Below are 16563 nucleotides of genomic sequence, written 5' to 3'. Positions count from 1 at the left end.
AGTATAGGACAACATTGAAACAAAGTACCATCCACAGAAAGTGCTCACCGGCAAAAGGTAATGCTGGGTAAGCTGACGTTGGAGCTCTAGAGCCGGGAGGTGACTCAACCGCACTTCTTCCAGAGAAAGCCTGGCACTGAGAACGGCCTTCGAAGATCGTGGCGACAAAGGACTCCCCAAAAACTGATAGCGGTGGCCAGTTTCTTATGCTTCTCTTTGTTCGGTATGACCAGCTGTTTCCTGGAACTCTTCATCAGGGCAGGGAAAAAAAGAAGAGTTGTGTATGATCTTCCGCGTATCTGAAGCCCACTCGTGAGCTAAATTATTCTTCGCACTTAAAAAGCAGTATACAACACGGGTAACAAAGGAAACAGTGTCAGCTTTGCTGCAGTTCTGATCACTGCTGACATAACCAGACACGGCATACTCCCAGCCACGCAGCGATTACGCGACATCGCCATCACTGCTTTCCACTCGCCGCGGCCGGATACAGCCTGCAATTTGGGTAGTCGGTTACAGAGGACACGACTTGGAAGCACTGAGATGTGTCACACCACCTCTGCGTGTCCCCCGTCGCTCTACGCGCTGCTTTCTAATCAAATTTATCATTTGGTCGGCAGCCAGAACGTCTTGACGCGGCTGGCGAGGACGTGGTTTTATTCTGCCAATAAATGCAGTCGTCAATTCCATACTGACAATAAGAGTGTACTGCGTCAATCACTAACCATTTGCACCACCGACGCTTATTTCGGTGTTTTCTATACATTCTTAACGCAACAAGCCATTTTTTTCTTAAACACGAACTCTGCATCCAGCTGCGCGGTGCCCGTTGGCTGCCTACGGAGTGGGCCTAGATATGGCGGACACGCGAGCGCCCGGGAACCACCGCTGAGGGGTCGCACTGTACGTGGCAAGATCTATGGATCTTTGGAGCCAGATAATATGTTCAATACCTCAATACTTTGAAATATAATGAGGGGCGATGCTGACAGCATTACCATACCGGACTCTATGCAACCAATAAGCAAAATAAGCAAAGCGCGCATGTGCTCACTGAGGCTCCGAGGCATATGCAAGCAGCTGATGACGATTAATGATATATTTTATTCAGCCACATTTTAAGATGCGGTTTGGTTTAAGCAAATATGGCTTAAACAATAAAAATACGGGATAAACGTAAAACAATAAAACATCTAATACAGGAAAAAGAAATAAACGCCGCCTACTTTTGCGGGTAAAAACAATGAGGCGTAAGGGCCGCTCACTCGCCCCTGTGCGTCTTCCCGTGCCTCAGCAAGTTCTCTTTGCGGTGGAAGGCGCGCCCGCACCGCTCGCACAGGTACCGTCTCTCCCCAGTGTGCGTGCGGTAGTGCCTCGACAGCGCATCGGCGCGGGCGAACTTCGAGCCGCAGTCCGTCCAGCCGCACTCGTACGGCTTCTCGCCGGTGTGCGACCGCAGGTGCGCCTCGAAGTGCCTGCGCTTGGTGTGGCGTCTGCCGCAACCAGGGTAGCCGCAGATGTGGACGGCACCCCCTTTCACGCGCGTCGTCCGCTGCTGTCCATCGGGCTCCCTTCCTTCGGGCACAGCCAGAGCTGCAGAGCTGCACGGGGGCCCTGTCTCCGGGTTGGGGGAGGAAATTGCGGAGCTGGCACACGGGCCCTCTGTTGAGGTACAAGAACGTGCCACCGTGTCCACGTGAGGAGGTGTCTCTTGCTTGATGTCATGCTGCTGCTGTCCCTGGAGGTCCTGACGCTCTTGATTATCATGCTCGGTCCTCATAGGCAACAAATGTGTTGCCGGGACGTTGGGCTCGTACTGGCTGCCGTCGAGGAAGAGGTCCAGGCCCTCAGCCAGCTGACGATGGTCCGGGAACTGCAGGCAGTTTTTTTTTTATTAGGGCACTTTACTGGCATACCAGCGCGCCGATTGAATTATGTAAAAATGTGAAAATTCCACTGCTCGTTACCTGACCTTTCATAAGAGGTGTACACTCTGTCATTATTTCTGACTAAGGAAACACGTGCGAGGATATTTTTTGCAAAATATGATCCGGCGTGCTCCAAGCAGGATAGGCGCATCGTAGTGATTCCTAACAAGGCCGCGCCGAAGGTGTCTATTGGATTAACAAAGTACCCAAGTTTCAAAAGAATTTGCTCCAAAATCATCGGACATCGCCAGAGCCGTCTTTAGATGTATTGATTCAGCGAGGACGAAATTAGGTTGGCGTTACAGAACCCCCCCCCCCCCCCCCCCGGGTGCATCAGGCTTTCGCATGTGTAAGCCAACTTGCTTTAAAGTGATAATTGCTTCATGAAGTAATATTGTGTAGTTTACTAATGAAAAAGTCTCAAAAGCTCGACGATGTTGCGATAAAAAAATTTTTTGCAAAGAGCTGGGCCTCGTACAACTGCACACCCGCGCTTGTGAAAACATACAAGACAGAATGGTTTGTTTGGTGGTTCGGTAGCAATCGGCATGCAATAACACATGCTACGAAGGCACGCCGTTTTTCATTTGCAGGCACTTGACGTTAGCGGGACACGTATCACGTTGCCCTATCAAGGGCCAAGAACAAGATATTGCTATCCATCGGAAGTTTAGACCATTCCATCAATGTGCTCAAACAGTATCGTACAATAAAATTACCTCACAATTAAAAGTGATGTCCAAGGAAGCTGGACTTGCATTTTCCACAGTGCATTCAAGGCACTCCTTAGAAATCATGACAACCTCATAGCAAACAGCAGACAATTTCAGGTAGCCGTAAATTGCAATGAAGGGAAGTATTCTCGCGAGCTCTGGCGTTTTGACGAAGCCAGCCAAAGATGGCGGCAGCCAAGCTGTGTTCAGCAAGAACACCCACCTGTCCGCTGGTTTCCAGATTCTGCGCATACGGGGGCGCAGCCACGGGCCGAAACTCCAGCGGCGATCCCGCCGGCTGCAGTCCGACGTCCAGGGCCATGCTGCCAGGGATGGAGTTCGTGCTCCCCAAACTTCCACTTCCCAGGTAGCCGATGGGCGCGTTGTGTCTCGCTTGCTGGGTTAATGACAGGAAAGAACCATTAAGCAACCTGGCCTCCTAAGCCGAGCCACATGATCTGCAGCAAGCGACTGCAATGTTCTTCACCGTTGTCTCAGTAGAAAACTAAGCTAGTGGGCTTAAGCATGCCATCACTGTTCTAAGGACATGATCTAAAAGGGAAGAATGAGACACTGGGTTTACTTCTTTCCACGGCGCATAAAGTTTTGCGGAACTCAATGATGCCGGTGTCTTGATTTAGACTTCAGAAATGCGCCAGTCCATAAAATGAGGAAGAGAGCATGGAGTGTAAAATTTGAATAGTAGAGTGCCCAACTATACGGCTTCAACCGGGTAAAAAAAATCAAATTCCTGGTTGAACATGACACTCACAAGTGCACGCCACGAAAATTGCAAATTGCTGTCGGCCACTAATCATTACACAAAATAATTCCTGTTTCGTCGTCACTTTTCAGAGATACTAAAATATAAGAGAAATCAGTGGTAAATTACAGATATACCGGGTGTTTCAGCGAACACTTCCTAAAATTCCTGAAAATTGTGTTGTGTTGGGTTTAATGGCACATAAGCAGTCGAAATCAAGAGGAAGAAATGGGCTTGGGCAGGGCATGTGATGCGAAGACAACCTCTGGTCCTTAAGGGTAACGGAGGGGATTCCAAGAGAAGGCAAGCGAAGCAAGGGGCGGCAGAAGGTTAGGTGGGCGGAGGAGATTAAGAAGTTTGCAGGCAAAGGGTGGCCGCAGATGGCACTAGAGAGGGTTAAATGGATAGACATGGGATGGGCCTTTGCCCTTCAGTGAGCATAGACAGTCTGATGATGATGACGATGACGATGCTGCTGCTCCTGCTGCTGCTGCTGATGATGATGAGGCAGGAGCAAGTGACCTACTATGTTAAAGAGGTCATGACATGGTCTACCAAAGAATCGTGCTTTTACGTTGAAGCTGCTAGCCACAACGTTATTATGTGTACTCAGAAAAGAAGTAGGGTTCTACGAGCGCATTCGAGCTAGAAATTGTAGGTTAAAGTTACCGCCTCTAAGCTCCGTCAGCTACGGCCATTTTGAACCAACCTGACTGACGACATAGACTTAAAGTGTACTAGAGTACACTTTAATAGACTAGCACGATTATCTGCCACAAAACTGGGTGCGCGCGCACGGCCGGCGCGGAGCAGAGTGCGTGTCTGCTCGAGTTCCAAAGGCAGTTGTTGCGTTTGTCCCCCTCCAACTTCCCCACTGCACTTTAAGCATCAACAACGAACTCACTCCCCTACGCTCACTACCCGCAGTTAAGTCGTTCAGTCGCAATCAAGTACGTGACTGACAGTTTATGTCGTCACGAACCGCGAGTGTGCCAGTGTTGCCTGAGTTCCACACGGTTCAAGACATTTTTAAAATTTAATTAAAAGTTACTAAGTGCTCCTAACTAGCTCATATTATGTCCAGTTGCTCCGAGATGGATAGCGATTATCATGCAATCAACAGCTCTAGTCCCAAAAATGGTGGCCATGCCTCTTAAACACGGGCACCTACCTCTCGGGATATCTAGCTCAGCGTGTGCAACGGCACAGACAGAGGCAGGAACGCCCGTGGCTGGCACTATATTGACAATAACTTATTTGTGATTTTGGGGGAAAGGAAATGGCGCAGATAACTGTCGCACTACTCGGCGGACACCTCCACCACGCAGTGGTGGAAGGGAGGAAGGTGGGTGTGAAAGAAGAGGTGCCCTAGTGGAGAGCTGGCTCCGGAATAATTTCGAGCACCTGAAGGTCGTTAAGGAGCAGTGACATCGCGCAACAAGCGGACACCTTGTGCGTTTCGCTTCCATCGAAACGCAGTCACCTCGGTTGGGTTCGAACTCGAGTAGTTCAGTTCAGTAGCCGAGCGCTCTAACCACTGAGCCACTGCAGCAGGCTAGCAATACTGGCGGTTCTACCGCATGCGCGCAGCGAGAGTTGGATACGAGGAAGAGTATGGTGGTGGAAGAGTATGGTCTTCATCACTTGGAGCTAGTGGGTGCTCACAAGCTAAGTTGTCTACCCTCCTGAGTTCATGACATGGCTAAGTCAATAAAGTGTGAGCCTGTCCTTCCAGTGCACAGTTTACGGAGAACTTTGCTGTGACGCAGTGAAGCTCATCCGCCAATGTCAGCGCACGCAACACACTAAACAGAAATTTGACCCAGTGCATGTCTCATGTGAACATGATTTATGGCTTATGGAGTTTGACATCCCAAACAACTCAGGCTATCAGGGATGCCATAGTGGAAGGCTCCGAATCAGTTCGTCCACGTGGGGTTCTTAAACGTGCATTGCCATCGCACAGCACATGGGTCTCTAGCAGGTCGCCCCCATCAAATGCGACTGCTGCGACCGGAATCGAACTAGCGTCTCTCAGGTCAGTAGTCGAGCGCCGTAGCCACTTTTCGCAAGCTGCTCTTACCACTCTCACTGACTGCATGTAGCCTGGAAACGACATAAAAACGACATAACTTGATTTTCCCCAAAGAGCTAAGTATTCTAGCAGGCTTTGGCTACCGCGCCATACGGACAAAGCAGCAGCAAGCCGCTGTACTTTAAGCCTGGACTCCATGCATGTACGCGAAAACTCACGCGAACGCGACGGCGGCAAGCGACGAGCGACGCCGTCGCGCGAAGCAAAATGCATGTGTCGCTTGCCGTGTCGCTCGGATCTGCACCAACAGAAAATTTCGCTCGTCGCCCGGAAGTCCCCCACGCGACTGGCCAACCAGAGCCCCACAAAGCCGTTTCCGGTTTGTCTACCGTTTCGCACGGGTACATCTCACGAAACCCGCCCGTCGTCTTGGTCATCGCCACCGTCGATAAAATATTTGGTTTTGTAGCTGAGAGGCAGACCCGCATGATTTAAATAATTAAAACAATCTACTTGTTGGGCACGGAGGGCTAACAGCATTTGGAGCGGGCTACGCGAGCGGGCGTACTGCAGGGAGAGATGCGTGCCGAGCCGCGGGTACCGGCGCTCGATCCACTGTGCCGCTGCGCTCCAACTGTGCAGAAACACTCGCGGCGCGCATTCTCACTCGTAAATTATAGTTTGCTCACTTACAATCAAACTGCGGTGACAGTTTATGGGAGTGTTTTTACTAAGCCGGAGTGCACAGGCACCGAACGAAAGCACACCTCCCTCGTGAACCCGTGATGTGACTTCGTCTCCGCAAGCACGCCTTTGGCTATCTCCACTGCCGCTACACCGCTGCCGTAGAGGAAATATTCCTTTGGCCCTGACTATGAGGCACACTCACAAAATTTTAAGGGAGAGAACAGGTTACGGCCGTGTTTCTAAGCTTGAGTGCGCAAAGCACGGAGTCCGCTGCGCACGTCGGGGGTTCGCGTCGCCTGCCACCTTCGCTTGCATGGAGGTTGCTCACAAGCTACGGAGCGGACGACAGCCGCCGCCGCCGCCGTCGCCTTCGCGTGAGTTTTCGCGTACATGGAGTCCAGGTGTTATCCACAAACACATACCTGTGCAAAGTGCCAGTTCTCTGAATACTGCGTCTCAGGCGCAAGCTGCTGATCATTCACCCAGCCCTCAAGCTGCTCGGCAGGTGACAAGAGGATCTCAAGCGGATGATGTGTGGGTTCCCCGTCCTCATCTCCGGGAGTCCCCTCGCACGGGCAGGCCACACCGTGTTCATGAACCTCCTACATTGAGACATAGGACCAAGTCATTAAAACCATGCCCTTTACTGAGCTTGGCCGGAAGGTGTAGTTTGCAGTGCTCGCCACTGCGGCACAGTGAATCTCATCCGCCAATGTCTGGGTATAATTCTGTTGCGTCTGCCACAGCAGGTAAGTTCGTGGACACTCACTAGTAGTCGAGGACTTCTGCTCTAAACTCACAGACAAAACAGTTCCGGGTTCCAATGAAAAGGCTATAAGAAAACATGCAAGCACGGCCCGCTGAAACAACACTAGCTGATTTTTTCACGAGGCAACGCGGAAATAATTCGTTCCCCCGAATCCACATTCCATAAATTTTGCCCATGACTGTACATTTTGCAAAGTGAGCATACATGCTTCGAAAATCGAACTGATCGCAATCATTCACTGCCAAAAGGAGCAAGATCAAGCGAGCCACCCGAATAAGTAGAAAGTTTCTGTGCTCTTAGCCCGAGCGCCTAGCTGACCGGACTGCCACTTCTCAGAAAACTGGCACAGAAAACTGGCGCAGAAAACTTCTGCGACGAGCAGCCTCTCCAACGAGAGGTTGGGTTCTAATGTGCGGCTGGGACATTTGCCATCGGGCGCGACTGGGTACCCGCCATCCTGTTGCGTCTCCTGCATCCATGACTGCAGGATTAAGGTCATTGGGGGCTTTTGGCACACCGGAGACGTATTAGCGTAGATGTATACCGGTTTACAGGTCACCTTTTGAGCAGAAGTAGTGTCATGGGTGGGGACAGACGGAGCCACTGCGCAGGAGGCGTCCACTAAACCGGTATCTGTCTACGCTAATTCGTCTGCAGTGTGTTGAAAGTTGAGTCTGCCTGAAGCTGTAGTTTGCAGTGCTTTCCACCGTGACGCATCGAATCCTAACCGTCGATGACTGGAACCGTAGACACGATCAAGTATATTATCGCCTTCCTGCGCCTATATGCAAGGGGGCAAAAAATACTCCTGCGAGAAAAGTTCTCATGGAAGCGAAATGCGAAAGCGCCGTGGATCGATTGTAGTATGCCTTGCCTCTACTAGGTCAAAAGTCATCAAATGGACTCTTCTGTACAGTGCAGCTTCATGAGTCACACAGTAGCTCTGTTTGACAGAAATCTGATGCATTCCACATATTTGCCACGCTCATGTTGCAAAATAACGTAAAGTAAACATCAAGGACGGGCACGACGAAGCAGACAAGCGCTACGTACAGCAACTCGCCTAACTGTTACACAAAATTAACTGTTACACAAAATTAAGGAGAGTGCTCATGTTACCATTCACATCAACAAATCTGTGTGTGGGCAGAAGATTAAGTTCTCTCTTTTAAAAGTCCTGAACGCAAAAGAATCTCTTCGCACATTGTACCACTGAACAGGAAGAAGGCCCAATACATTCAAGGATAACACATATCGCAAACGAAACTCACCACAATCATTTACTGCCCAAATTTTGAGAACTACAAAAAGAATGGCCACTTTGAAGGTAGGAAGGCCTCAAAAAAGCCGCCTGAAGTGGTTAGAAAGATTCAGCGCTCACATCATGACCACCTACTCGTCCAGCCTCCCACGGCACCATCGGAGCAGGCATGGAAAAGAGCTGCCGCGGTGAGCCCGCAGACTCGCCGGCGTGCGACGACAGGTCTTGCTCCAGGAAGTCGGTCCCTGTTTCATCATCATGGGAAGTCTCCCGGCATCCGCCAGGAACACTTTGTTGCGCCCCCTGCGTCAAAAATCATTAGCACTGGTCACTCACACTCTGCTTGGCCTGCAGGTATAGAGTTTGCAAAGTTCTCCATCGTGACACCGTTAGTCTCATCTGCCGAGGTCTGCACACTTCTCTATGGTGCCTAGCGGAAAAGACAAGATCAAGCGCCCGATTACTCTCCTCTGTCTAAGGCCCTGTACTGAAGAAATGCACAATCTTTCAGCCAACTTGCCAAAACTCACTGCCTCCTAAAGGACTGAATCATTAGTTCTGGTTCCTCACGGCGTGCCTGTCCTAAAGCTAGTTTGCAACGCTATCATCTGGACGCGCTAAATATAATCTGCCGATGTCTGCGCCCACTGCTGTGTAGTCTGCGGCACAGCAGAAAATATCAAGTACACGGTCACTTTCCTGTTCTTAATGTCTTTTGTCACGCACGAGGAGACGCCAGGTGTCATTCCCACCGCCTCACACTAGTTTATACGAAAACAAAAAAAAAATGAAATAGCCACCGCGGGGGCTGAGTGATTATTGGGCTCGGCTGCTGGCCCGAAAGACGCGGGTTCGATGTCGGCCGCCGCGGTCGAATTTCGACGGAGGATAAATTCTAGATGCTTGTCTAGTGTGCGATGTCAGTGTATGTTAAAGAACCCCAGGGGTCGAAATTTCCGGAGCCCTTCACTACGGCGTATCTCATAGCCTGAGTCGCTTTGGGACGTTAAACCCGCATAAACCATAAGCCAGAAAACAAGTTGTAAAAACGCCGATGCCTTGATTTTATTGTTTCCCAGGAGACTCTAAAGTGCAGCTCTGTATAGCGCTTAGCCGCGGCGTAGCTTTGAGAGACGCAATTCTGATGCACAGCAAGACCCTCGAGTGCTTTGTTTACGCTCCTCTCTGTAAAAAAAATAAGTTTTAACACGATAGCGTTAAAGGCCCCGTCTTCCAGACAATCCAGTGTCGGCAATGAGAGCGAAAAATTATGGGCATGGCTCTGGCAGGTGGTCCCTAAAGGGCAACCTAGGAGGCAGGTGGGCCACCTGGGTCACGTGACTTTGAGGCGTCATCACAACCTGCCCACCGTGGCAGGTGGCATCCGAGTTATACAATTGGAAACTGGGGAAGCAACATGGGTCCCACAAATCCCTCCTATGAGCACCTGCCATGACAGGGCAGTGGCACATCGCTTAGCCGTTACACCACTGCGCCAGGAGGGGTATGAGGACTGCCAGAAAACCTATGAATGTAACGCAGGAAACGACCCTCCGCAAAAATGGGAATTAGGTTTGGTTTAGGTTTGGTTTATTGGGGTTTAACGTCCCAAAGCGACTCAGGCTATGAGTGACGCCGTAGTGAAGGGCTCCGGGAATTTCGATCACCTGGGGTTCTTTAACGTGCACTGACATCGCACAGTACACGGGCCTCTAGAATTTCGCCTCCGTCGAAATTCGACCGCCGCGGCCGGGATCGAACCCGCGTCTTTCGGGCCAGCAGCCGAGCGCCATAACCACTCAGCCACCGCGGCGGAATTAATCCATTACGCTACCGCGTCAGGCGGGGTTTAAGTGTCCCCTTCCATTTTTTTTCTCCCGCAGTAATCTCCTGGATGTGTGATCCATTCCACATCAACTCGAGCTCACTTCAAATTGTGATGTTGTCTGTCGTCAGCAATGAGAGCGCATCTAATCAAGCTGATGGCAGGCGTAGTACGTAAAAGTTACAGGATTGCACTTGTCTGCTTAAGAGCAGAAAGCCTTTCCCTGTCCTTTGTCCCTTCAGTTTTCTTTCGCATTTTCAGTATTTTCATTCTTTTATTTTGTTTTGATATTTTTATTTATTTATTTCCTACTTTTTATCCTTTTGTGCTTATTTTATTTCTTTTTTATTTTTTTATTTTCATTTTTCATTTTCTTTGTTTACGAACTGGTGCTTGATCGAATTTTACATTCTTATCTTATTTTACATACAACTTATGATTCACAGTTCGTGCGGACAGCTTCCGTCCACAAACTTCCCTCTGCAACTTCCGTCCACGCCACTGATGAGCCAAGAAAGGCTTACGCCTTAATACGCCAGCAGGCAAAGCATTTATTACTTTTCGCTCGGCACAAGGAATGCATTACAGTTTGATCGCGCATGTTGGCAGAGCAAACAAGAAAATTGGCTTTGCGGAAAGAAAGGTGAGTTAGGTAGAAAGAGAAAGCAGAAAAAGGAACAGAGTGGCGCGCTACGCATGAAACGACTCAACTCACACGACTCACCAGCAGTGATGGCACGTCGCCCGGGGCCTGCTCGCTCTCGTCGGCAGTGACAGCGCTTCGCAGGAATTCCATCCGCTCAATGTGGATCCAGCGGTAGATGAAGTGCCTTGTCGAACGTCTCCGGCTTTCCTTCCTGAGTTCCTTGGCGTACTGGTCGCGCAGCTCTTGGATCTTTTCCACCAAATCCGGCACTGCGGGAAGGGAGTTGAGAGCTTTCGACCCGCGTGCCGCGGCGGCAGCTATCATTGTTCAATTGCGGGTTCTGTCACTCCTTAGAGCAGTCCTTATTTCGGTTTCTTAAGCTTCATTGCGGTGGTTTACATATAGCGGCCTAATACGTCACGTCCACTGACAATGTGCCCCAATCTAGAAATACTAAAAAGAGCGTACAACGCGAAGAAAAAAAAGCTTCCGCGGCGGCTGTTGTGAGTTTAAGGCATCGTTATATTGCCGCGTGCCCATGGGATAGCAGACGACTAGGACAAAGTGGGCCTGTGGCCGATAATCGACACAGAATCATAAAGTGTTCTGTCCTTTCTTCACCAGTACCACAGGTGACGCCCACGGGCTGGTGGACGGTTAGACTACGTCGTCGGTAAGCATTTCTTGCCCTTGGCATGGCAGAAAGTGTGAAGAAGCCTTGTGACAGTTGCACTGGCACAAGATGAGAAGCACGGCGGAGAAGAATGCACAAGAAGGCCGACTCGCCCACAGGCCCACATCGTCCTCCTCGCCTGCTATCCCATGGGCACGCGAAATATATCCACACACGAAGGCCCTCGAGAATTGTACGATGTCGACAATTCGCGGAAAAGACCTTTCATTTTCCTCCTGCTGGCATTAATTACAGTGTTAATTGCATCGATGCATCATCATTACAATAATTCGAAAGGTAAAGTGTAATTTTTCCCGTGGTTTGAGCGCGAAGTGACTGATGACGCGGGGCTATAAAACCTACATTCTTGGTCTACACGGAACACCAAGTTCCGGACACTCATGCACATCCCAAAAACAAGTACGCCATTTGAGAGTGGGGCCCGCACATCCTATAAGAAGACTTGCTCCGAGGACCGGGAGAACTGGCTGGCTCCGCCACCGGGGGCCGAATTCCCACTGCCACTCCTGGTACATTATGTCCGCGACGTGCTTTCCCTTTACTCTTCAAAAATATAGTTCTCTTTCTGCCCACCCAATACCCCAAATGTTGCCGTAGGTGTGACAACCCAAGACCCATCATCTACGACACAGTCTGGTTATGCCCGAACCCGCCAAGGAACCAACGTACCACTCATGTCCCCCACCCTTATTTCTCCTCCTGGCTCAGACCCGAGCGGCCAGCAACGGCTGATGGAGCGGACGTCGCGTCAGCAGGCGAGGTTTTGGACTGAGTAGGGTGCATCAGTGAAAGCGCGGAGCTCACTTCGAGACGCCCTAAGATTGCTCCCATGAAGAGAGACAGCCATCACTATCCCAAACCCACTCCCCATTCTCTTCCCTTGGGGCTCGATAAACATTAATGTGGATTAGCCCAACTAATCTAGGATATACAAAGCGAAAGCGAGATTGAGGTCTCCACTGACCCACGGAGCCGGTTGTGCGGCTTTCATTTTGTAAAAATGAACGGTCTTTGCAAAGTTGTTAACTCCAATGCATTCTATGAACGCCGTCGGCTCACTTGTTTTGTTTGGTTTTTGAGGAAAGGGAATGGCACAGTAACCGTCTCGGTGGACACCCGAACCGAGATGTAAGGGAAGGGATAAAGGAGGGAAGGAAAGAAGAAAGAGAAAACCGAAAATTCAGTTCGATTTTGAGGAAAGGCGCGGCGCTGCGCAGTGGTGAAACACCTGTGGCTCGGTGCTACTAGTGGCGCATGCGCAGTAGTAACTAGGGAGCGAGCGAGAGAGAAAAATTGGCAGTGGCTTAGCTTGGCTATGCCAGGATATACGTAGCGAAAGCTAAGGCATATCATGGTTAGCCTTGGTTAATCTTGATTGCAAGTTCAGGTTATACTGGTTGTCTAGCTATATTGTTGTCGTGTTAAAGACGACACAAGTGGTGTTCCGGCGCACGCGAGCTCTCCTTTTCAATCCGACATGTTATCAGGCATGCGACGCAGATGGCGAAGCGAGCGGAGGCGAGCCCAACGACGAGGAACGCGGTGTGACGTCATGCTAGATGGCGCGGCGAGCGCGCAAAGCACAGTAAGTGTCTCAGATATCTCGGTGAACACCCGAACCGCACCGTAAAGGAAGGGAAAGAAGAAAGAGAAAAATGAAAGTTGCATTTTGAGGAAAGGCGCGGCGCTGCGCAGCGGCGGAACACCTGTGGCTCGGTGCTATTAGTGGCGCATGCGCATTTGACTAAGGAGAGAGAGCGAGAGAGAGAGAAATGCGCCGTGTGTCGTCACTGCTCCTCGCGCATGCGCAGCACGGCTCTCCAGGAATCACGTGAAACTGGTCAACCTGCGGCCAGTAAAGCTTGCTCTTTAATATGTTTACCGCCACCACCATGCGACCCTCTTCTCTCTCTTTTTACGGCGAGCGCCGTTTTACCGAGACCACCACCATGAGTCGAGCTTCAGTGTGGGCCGATGACACAGCTGGCCCGACGAGAGAACAATGGCGCGGTCGAAGAACAGAGGACATGCAGATGGAGAAACAGGTGGAGGGAGCCACAGTTAGCGCGACACAAAAACTTCGCGCGGCCTGTGGTCGATTATGGCTCTTCTGCTTTTCGCGTGGCCTGACGCCACAGCCGTCGGGCGGCGTAAGAAAAAAGAATTCAGGTGCACTTTGGTGATCAGAAGTGAGCGAGGTGAAAGCCTCTCTGCGCCCAGTTTGGCTGCTTCTTTTAATGTTTTATGCGAAGCATATTAACGTAGGTTTCGGGCCTTCGCGCGACGCCCGGCGGTGGCCACCATTGACCCTGAAGTGGGGTCACGTGACATGACGTCACGTGATGACGTCACACAGGCTGCAGATGGGGCCTCATATCGCGCCGTCGGTCGCCTCCCGGCGGTGGCCACCATTGACCCTGAAGTGAGATCACATGATGTGACGTCACGTGATGACGTCACACCGGCTGCAGATGGGGCCTCATATCGCGCCGTCGGACGTCGCCCGGCGGAGGCCTCCACGCTTCGGTTCGCGCGCGACGCGGCGGCGGCGCCACCATCGCTGCATCACGTGATATGTGACGTCACGCCAGGGATGAAGCGGCGCGCGCCCGCCGTCGCGTCAGTCTCTGTGCCCGCAACCAAGCCAGCGTCTTTGCGCCGGGCGTGTATGCGGTCAAGATGCCTCCAAAGTGACGTGCAAACCAAGTCATGCATTTACGGACCATAAGAGTGTGTTTGTCGGGCTGCAAAGAATAAAGTACGACGATTAACCTAAAACCACGTCTCCGTTACTTAGCCCCATCCACACTGAGGCAGCTGCTTAACATGCTTCGCATCCACTGGGCTTAACCTTGATAAGCCTCCAATTTTTTTTTCATTTTGAGTTCTTTACTTTTATTTTTATTTGTTTTATGTTAAAATTAGAAATGTTTTCATTTATTTATGATTTCTTAATGTTTATTTCCTAATTTATTTGCATCTTTATTTATTATTATTATTATTATTATTATTATTATTATTATTATTATTATTATTATTATTATTATTATTATTATTATTATTATTATTATTATTATTATTATTATTATTATTATTATTATTATTATTATCAATGTCTAATCGCAAATGAAGGGTTACTTAGTAATCACTAAGAGTATACGGGTTATATCAATTATGCCATTGATGACGTCATAGAGTTACAGATTTCGCAGACGGACGGACAACGATGAGCCAGGAAAGGCTTTCGCCTTAAAATTCTGGGCGCACTTAAGACCCCGCACATGCTGTGGAGGCGAAAGCATGTGTGCATTTGTGCTTTCGAACTCGCGCGTTCGTGAGCGCTCGACCTCGACGCAGGTTGCGCACTGCGAAATGAAACGCAGACGCGCCTCGCACCGCTGCTTCCTCAAACGCTGAATCCACAAGGGTCCGAGTCGAACACTCGGACACTAGTTTCCAATAACTCTCGCGAGCTAGCCTCAACCTTGACTGTCAGATGTGTGCTTATGTGCAACGGGACAACCCGCAACGGTGTATACGACGCACGGTTGCGTCACAATTTTGATAATAAAATTGGTTTTTGAGGCCAGGAAATGTTGCAGTAACTGTCTCACATCTCGGTGGCCACCTCAACCGCGCTTTAAGGGGGGGGGGGGGGGGGGGAGTCTGGGAAGGCATACAATAGCAGGTGCATATGACGCCAGTTCCAACCCCTGCCGCCAGCTATCCATCAACTTGACCAGCACATGTAACCTGTATACAATACACACCACCCGGAGCGCGTATGACAAACAGTTGCGCCAAAATTTTGGTACAAATGTAGTCGGGAAACCTGGCGCCACATGGCGGTCCGCCAGTTACACCGTACGAGCAAATGGCGCTTCAAAGGCGATGGAGAGGTGTGCAACGTCGCGCTCGACGCTGCTGTTGCGACCCCATCTGGGACCAGCTGTCGGGCCTTGACGCCGGTCGCCGACGGAATTTCGTCCAGTGGGGCTAGCAAGGCTTTCGCCTAGTATATCGTGGCAGCCAGAGTCGGCGCGACGCCAGAACTTCGCGCGGCCCAAAGACAAATTCCAATCGACGACCTGCAGCGCGCTCCGAATCCGCGAAGGAGCAATGCGTCTAAGGCGAGACGTCTAGGGAGCGGGCAGTCGCTGTGGAATCGCAGAGCTCAGGATCTGAATAGAACTCGCCCATTGAAACAGCACTTCGGTATCGCTGAGCAAGTTTTCTCGCTCCGGATCGCCGATTGGAATTCTCCTTAAGAGAGAGCTAAGAGGAGGCTGTTGCGTCCGCAGTATCGTGCTGTGTTCGACGAAAAATTTCTCGCCCGCCGCCGCACTAAACAGCGCGAAAGTATTTTTTGGCGCAGAGAAGCCCATGCCATGTGCGAACGAAATAAAGTGGAGAAATAAGTTGTAAAATATCGATTGTCTTTACAGTACCTAGCACTGCATAACGCCCCTGTGTTTTGCTGTGCTAAGTAAAGCAGCGCAGCAGAGCGAGGAGTGGCTCTATAGTCAGAAATTTGTGCGCTAAGCAGCGAACACTGCAACACTGCCGCAACAACAGCAGCAACACTGCCTGCTTTTTCTCTTTCACAGCACAGCGTGGATAAACGAGGAACTAGGATATTGAACCACGGAACGCTAAGCCGAAACGCCCATCAGCGCTTTGACCAAGGAGCTTGCCTCAGCCGCCCGACCAGCAACAAAAGGTAGAAGGGACGCCGCTGTCCCGACCTTACCATCGAACTCATTGTCCAAGTAGACGGCGATGGCATAAAGGGCGTTGCGGCGCTTGCGGTCGTCGGCGTAGTCCGGGTGCTGCCTGTCCCACAACCACCTTGCGCAGCGGTACAGATCGATGAGCTGGGCCTCCTTCCTGTTCGTCCACACAGGCTTGCGCTCCCCGGTCGACGTCGGGATGGCCGGCACGGTCGCATCCATAACTGCCGGAGTGAAGTCCACTTGGCGACAGCACGATTCGATCTGAAAACACGAAGGGAAACGCCGCCGAGTCTTTCGTTTGGCTCACGAGTCGCCAGAAGCTGCGCACTGGTTGACGAACGCGCAACGACTGCACAGCATATCTTCCCGTTCTTTGAGTCTCTGCCTCCCTACTCCGACAACCAGGCCTCACACACCAGTTACCGCTTGCCCACTTACCTCTGTTGATGTTTCTGGTAGGAACCGTCTGCATGCACTGCACATATATATATATATGTCGATTAGAGCGC

The 16563-nt window shown here is 50.7% G+C and overlaps 1 protein-coding gene across 1 annotated transcript; it reads right to left on the bottom strand.

Moving 5' to 3' along the window:
* Window positions 1-1261: 1261 nt before the first annotated feature.
* LOC144124317 (uncharacterized) lies at window positions 1262-16273 on the bottom strand. Its single transcript, XM_077656951.1, has 6 exons — window positions 16072-16273; window positions 10706-10896; window positions 8292-8459; window positions 6549-6728; window positions 2865-3038; window positions 1262-1873 (listed from the first exon to the last, which is right to left on the bottom strand). The coding sequence occupies exons 1-6, from the start codon at window positions 16271-16273 to the stop codon at window positions 1262-1264; spliced, it is 1527 nt and encodes a 508-aa protein (XP_077513077.1).
* Window positions 16274-16563: the final 290 nt, after the last annotated feature.

The sequence above is a fragment of the Amblyomma americanum genome, chromosome 3, assembly GCF_052857255.1.
Source record: "Amblyomma americanum isolate KBUSLIRL-KWMA chromosome 3, ASM5285725v1, whole genome shotgun sequence".
In the NCBI taxonomy this organism is placed as follows: Eukaryota; Metazoa; Arthropoda; class Arachnida; order Ixodida; family Ixodidae; genus Amblyomma; species Amblyomma americanum.
Note: the sequence above shows the minus strand (reverse complement) of the source record. Positions and strands in the feature narration are given on the sequence as shown.

Bases quoted from the DNA above. Each gene is read 5' to 3' on its own strand.
- LOC144124317 (XM_077656951.1), bottom strand. From the start codon at position 16,273: ATGGATGCGACCGTGCCGGCCATCCCGACGTCGACCGGGGAGCGCAAG. The intron at 8,460-10,705 runs GTGAGTCGTGTG...TTTTTGACGCAG, and splicing joins GCGACGTGCCATCACTGCTG to GGGGCGCAACAAAGTGTTCC. The intron at 6,729-8,291 runs GTAGGTGGTCAT...GTCTCAATGTAG, and splicing joins TGCCGTGGGAGGCTGGACGA to GAGGTTCATGAACACGGTGT.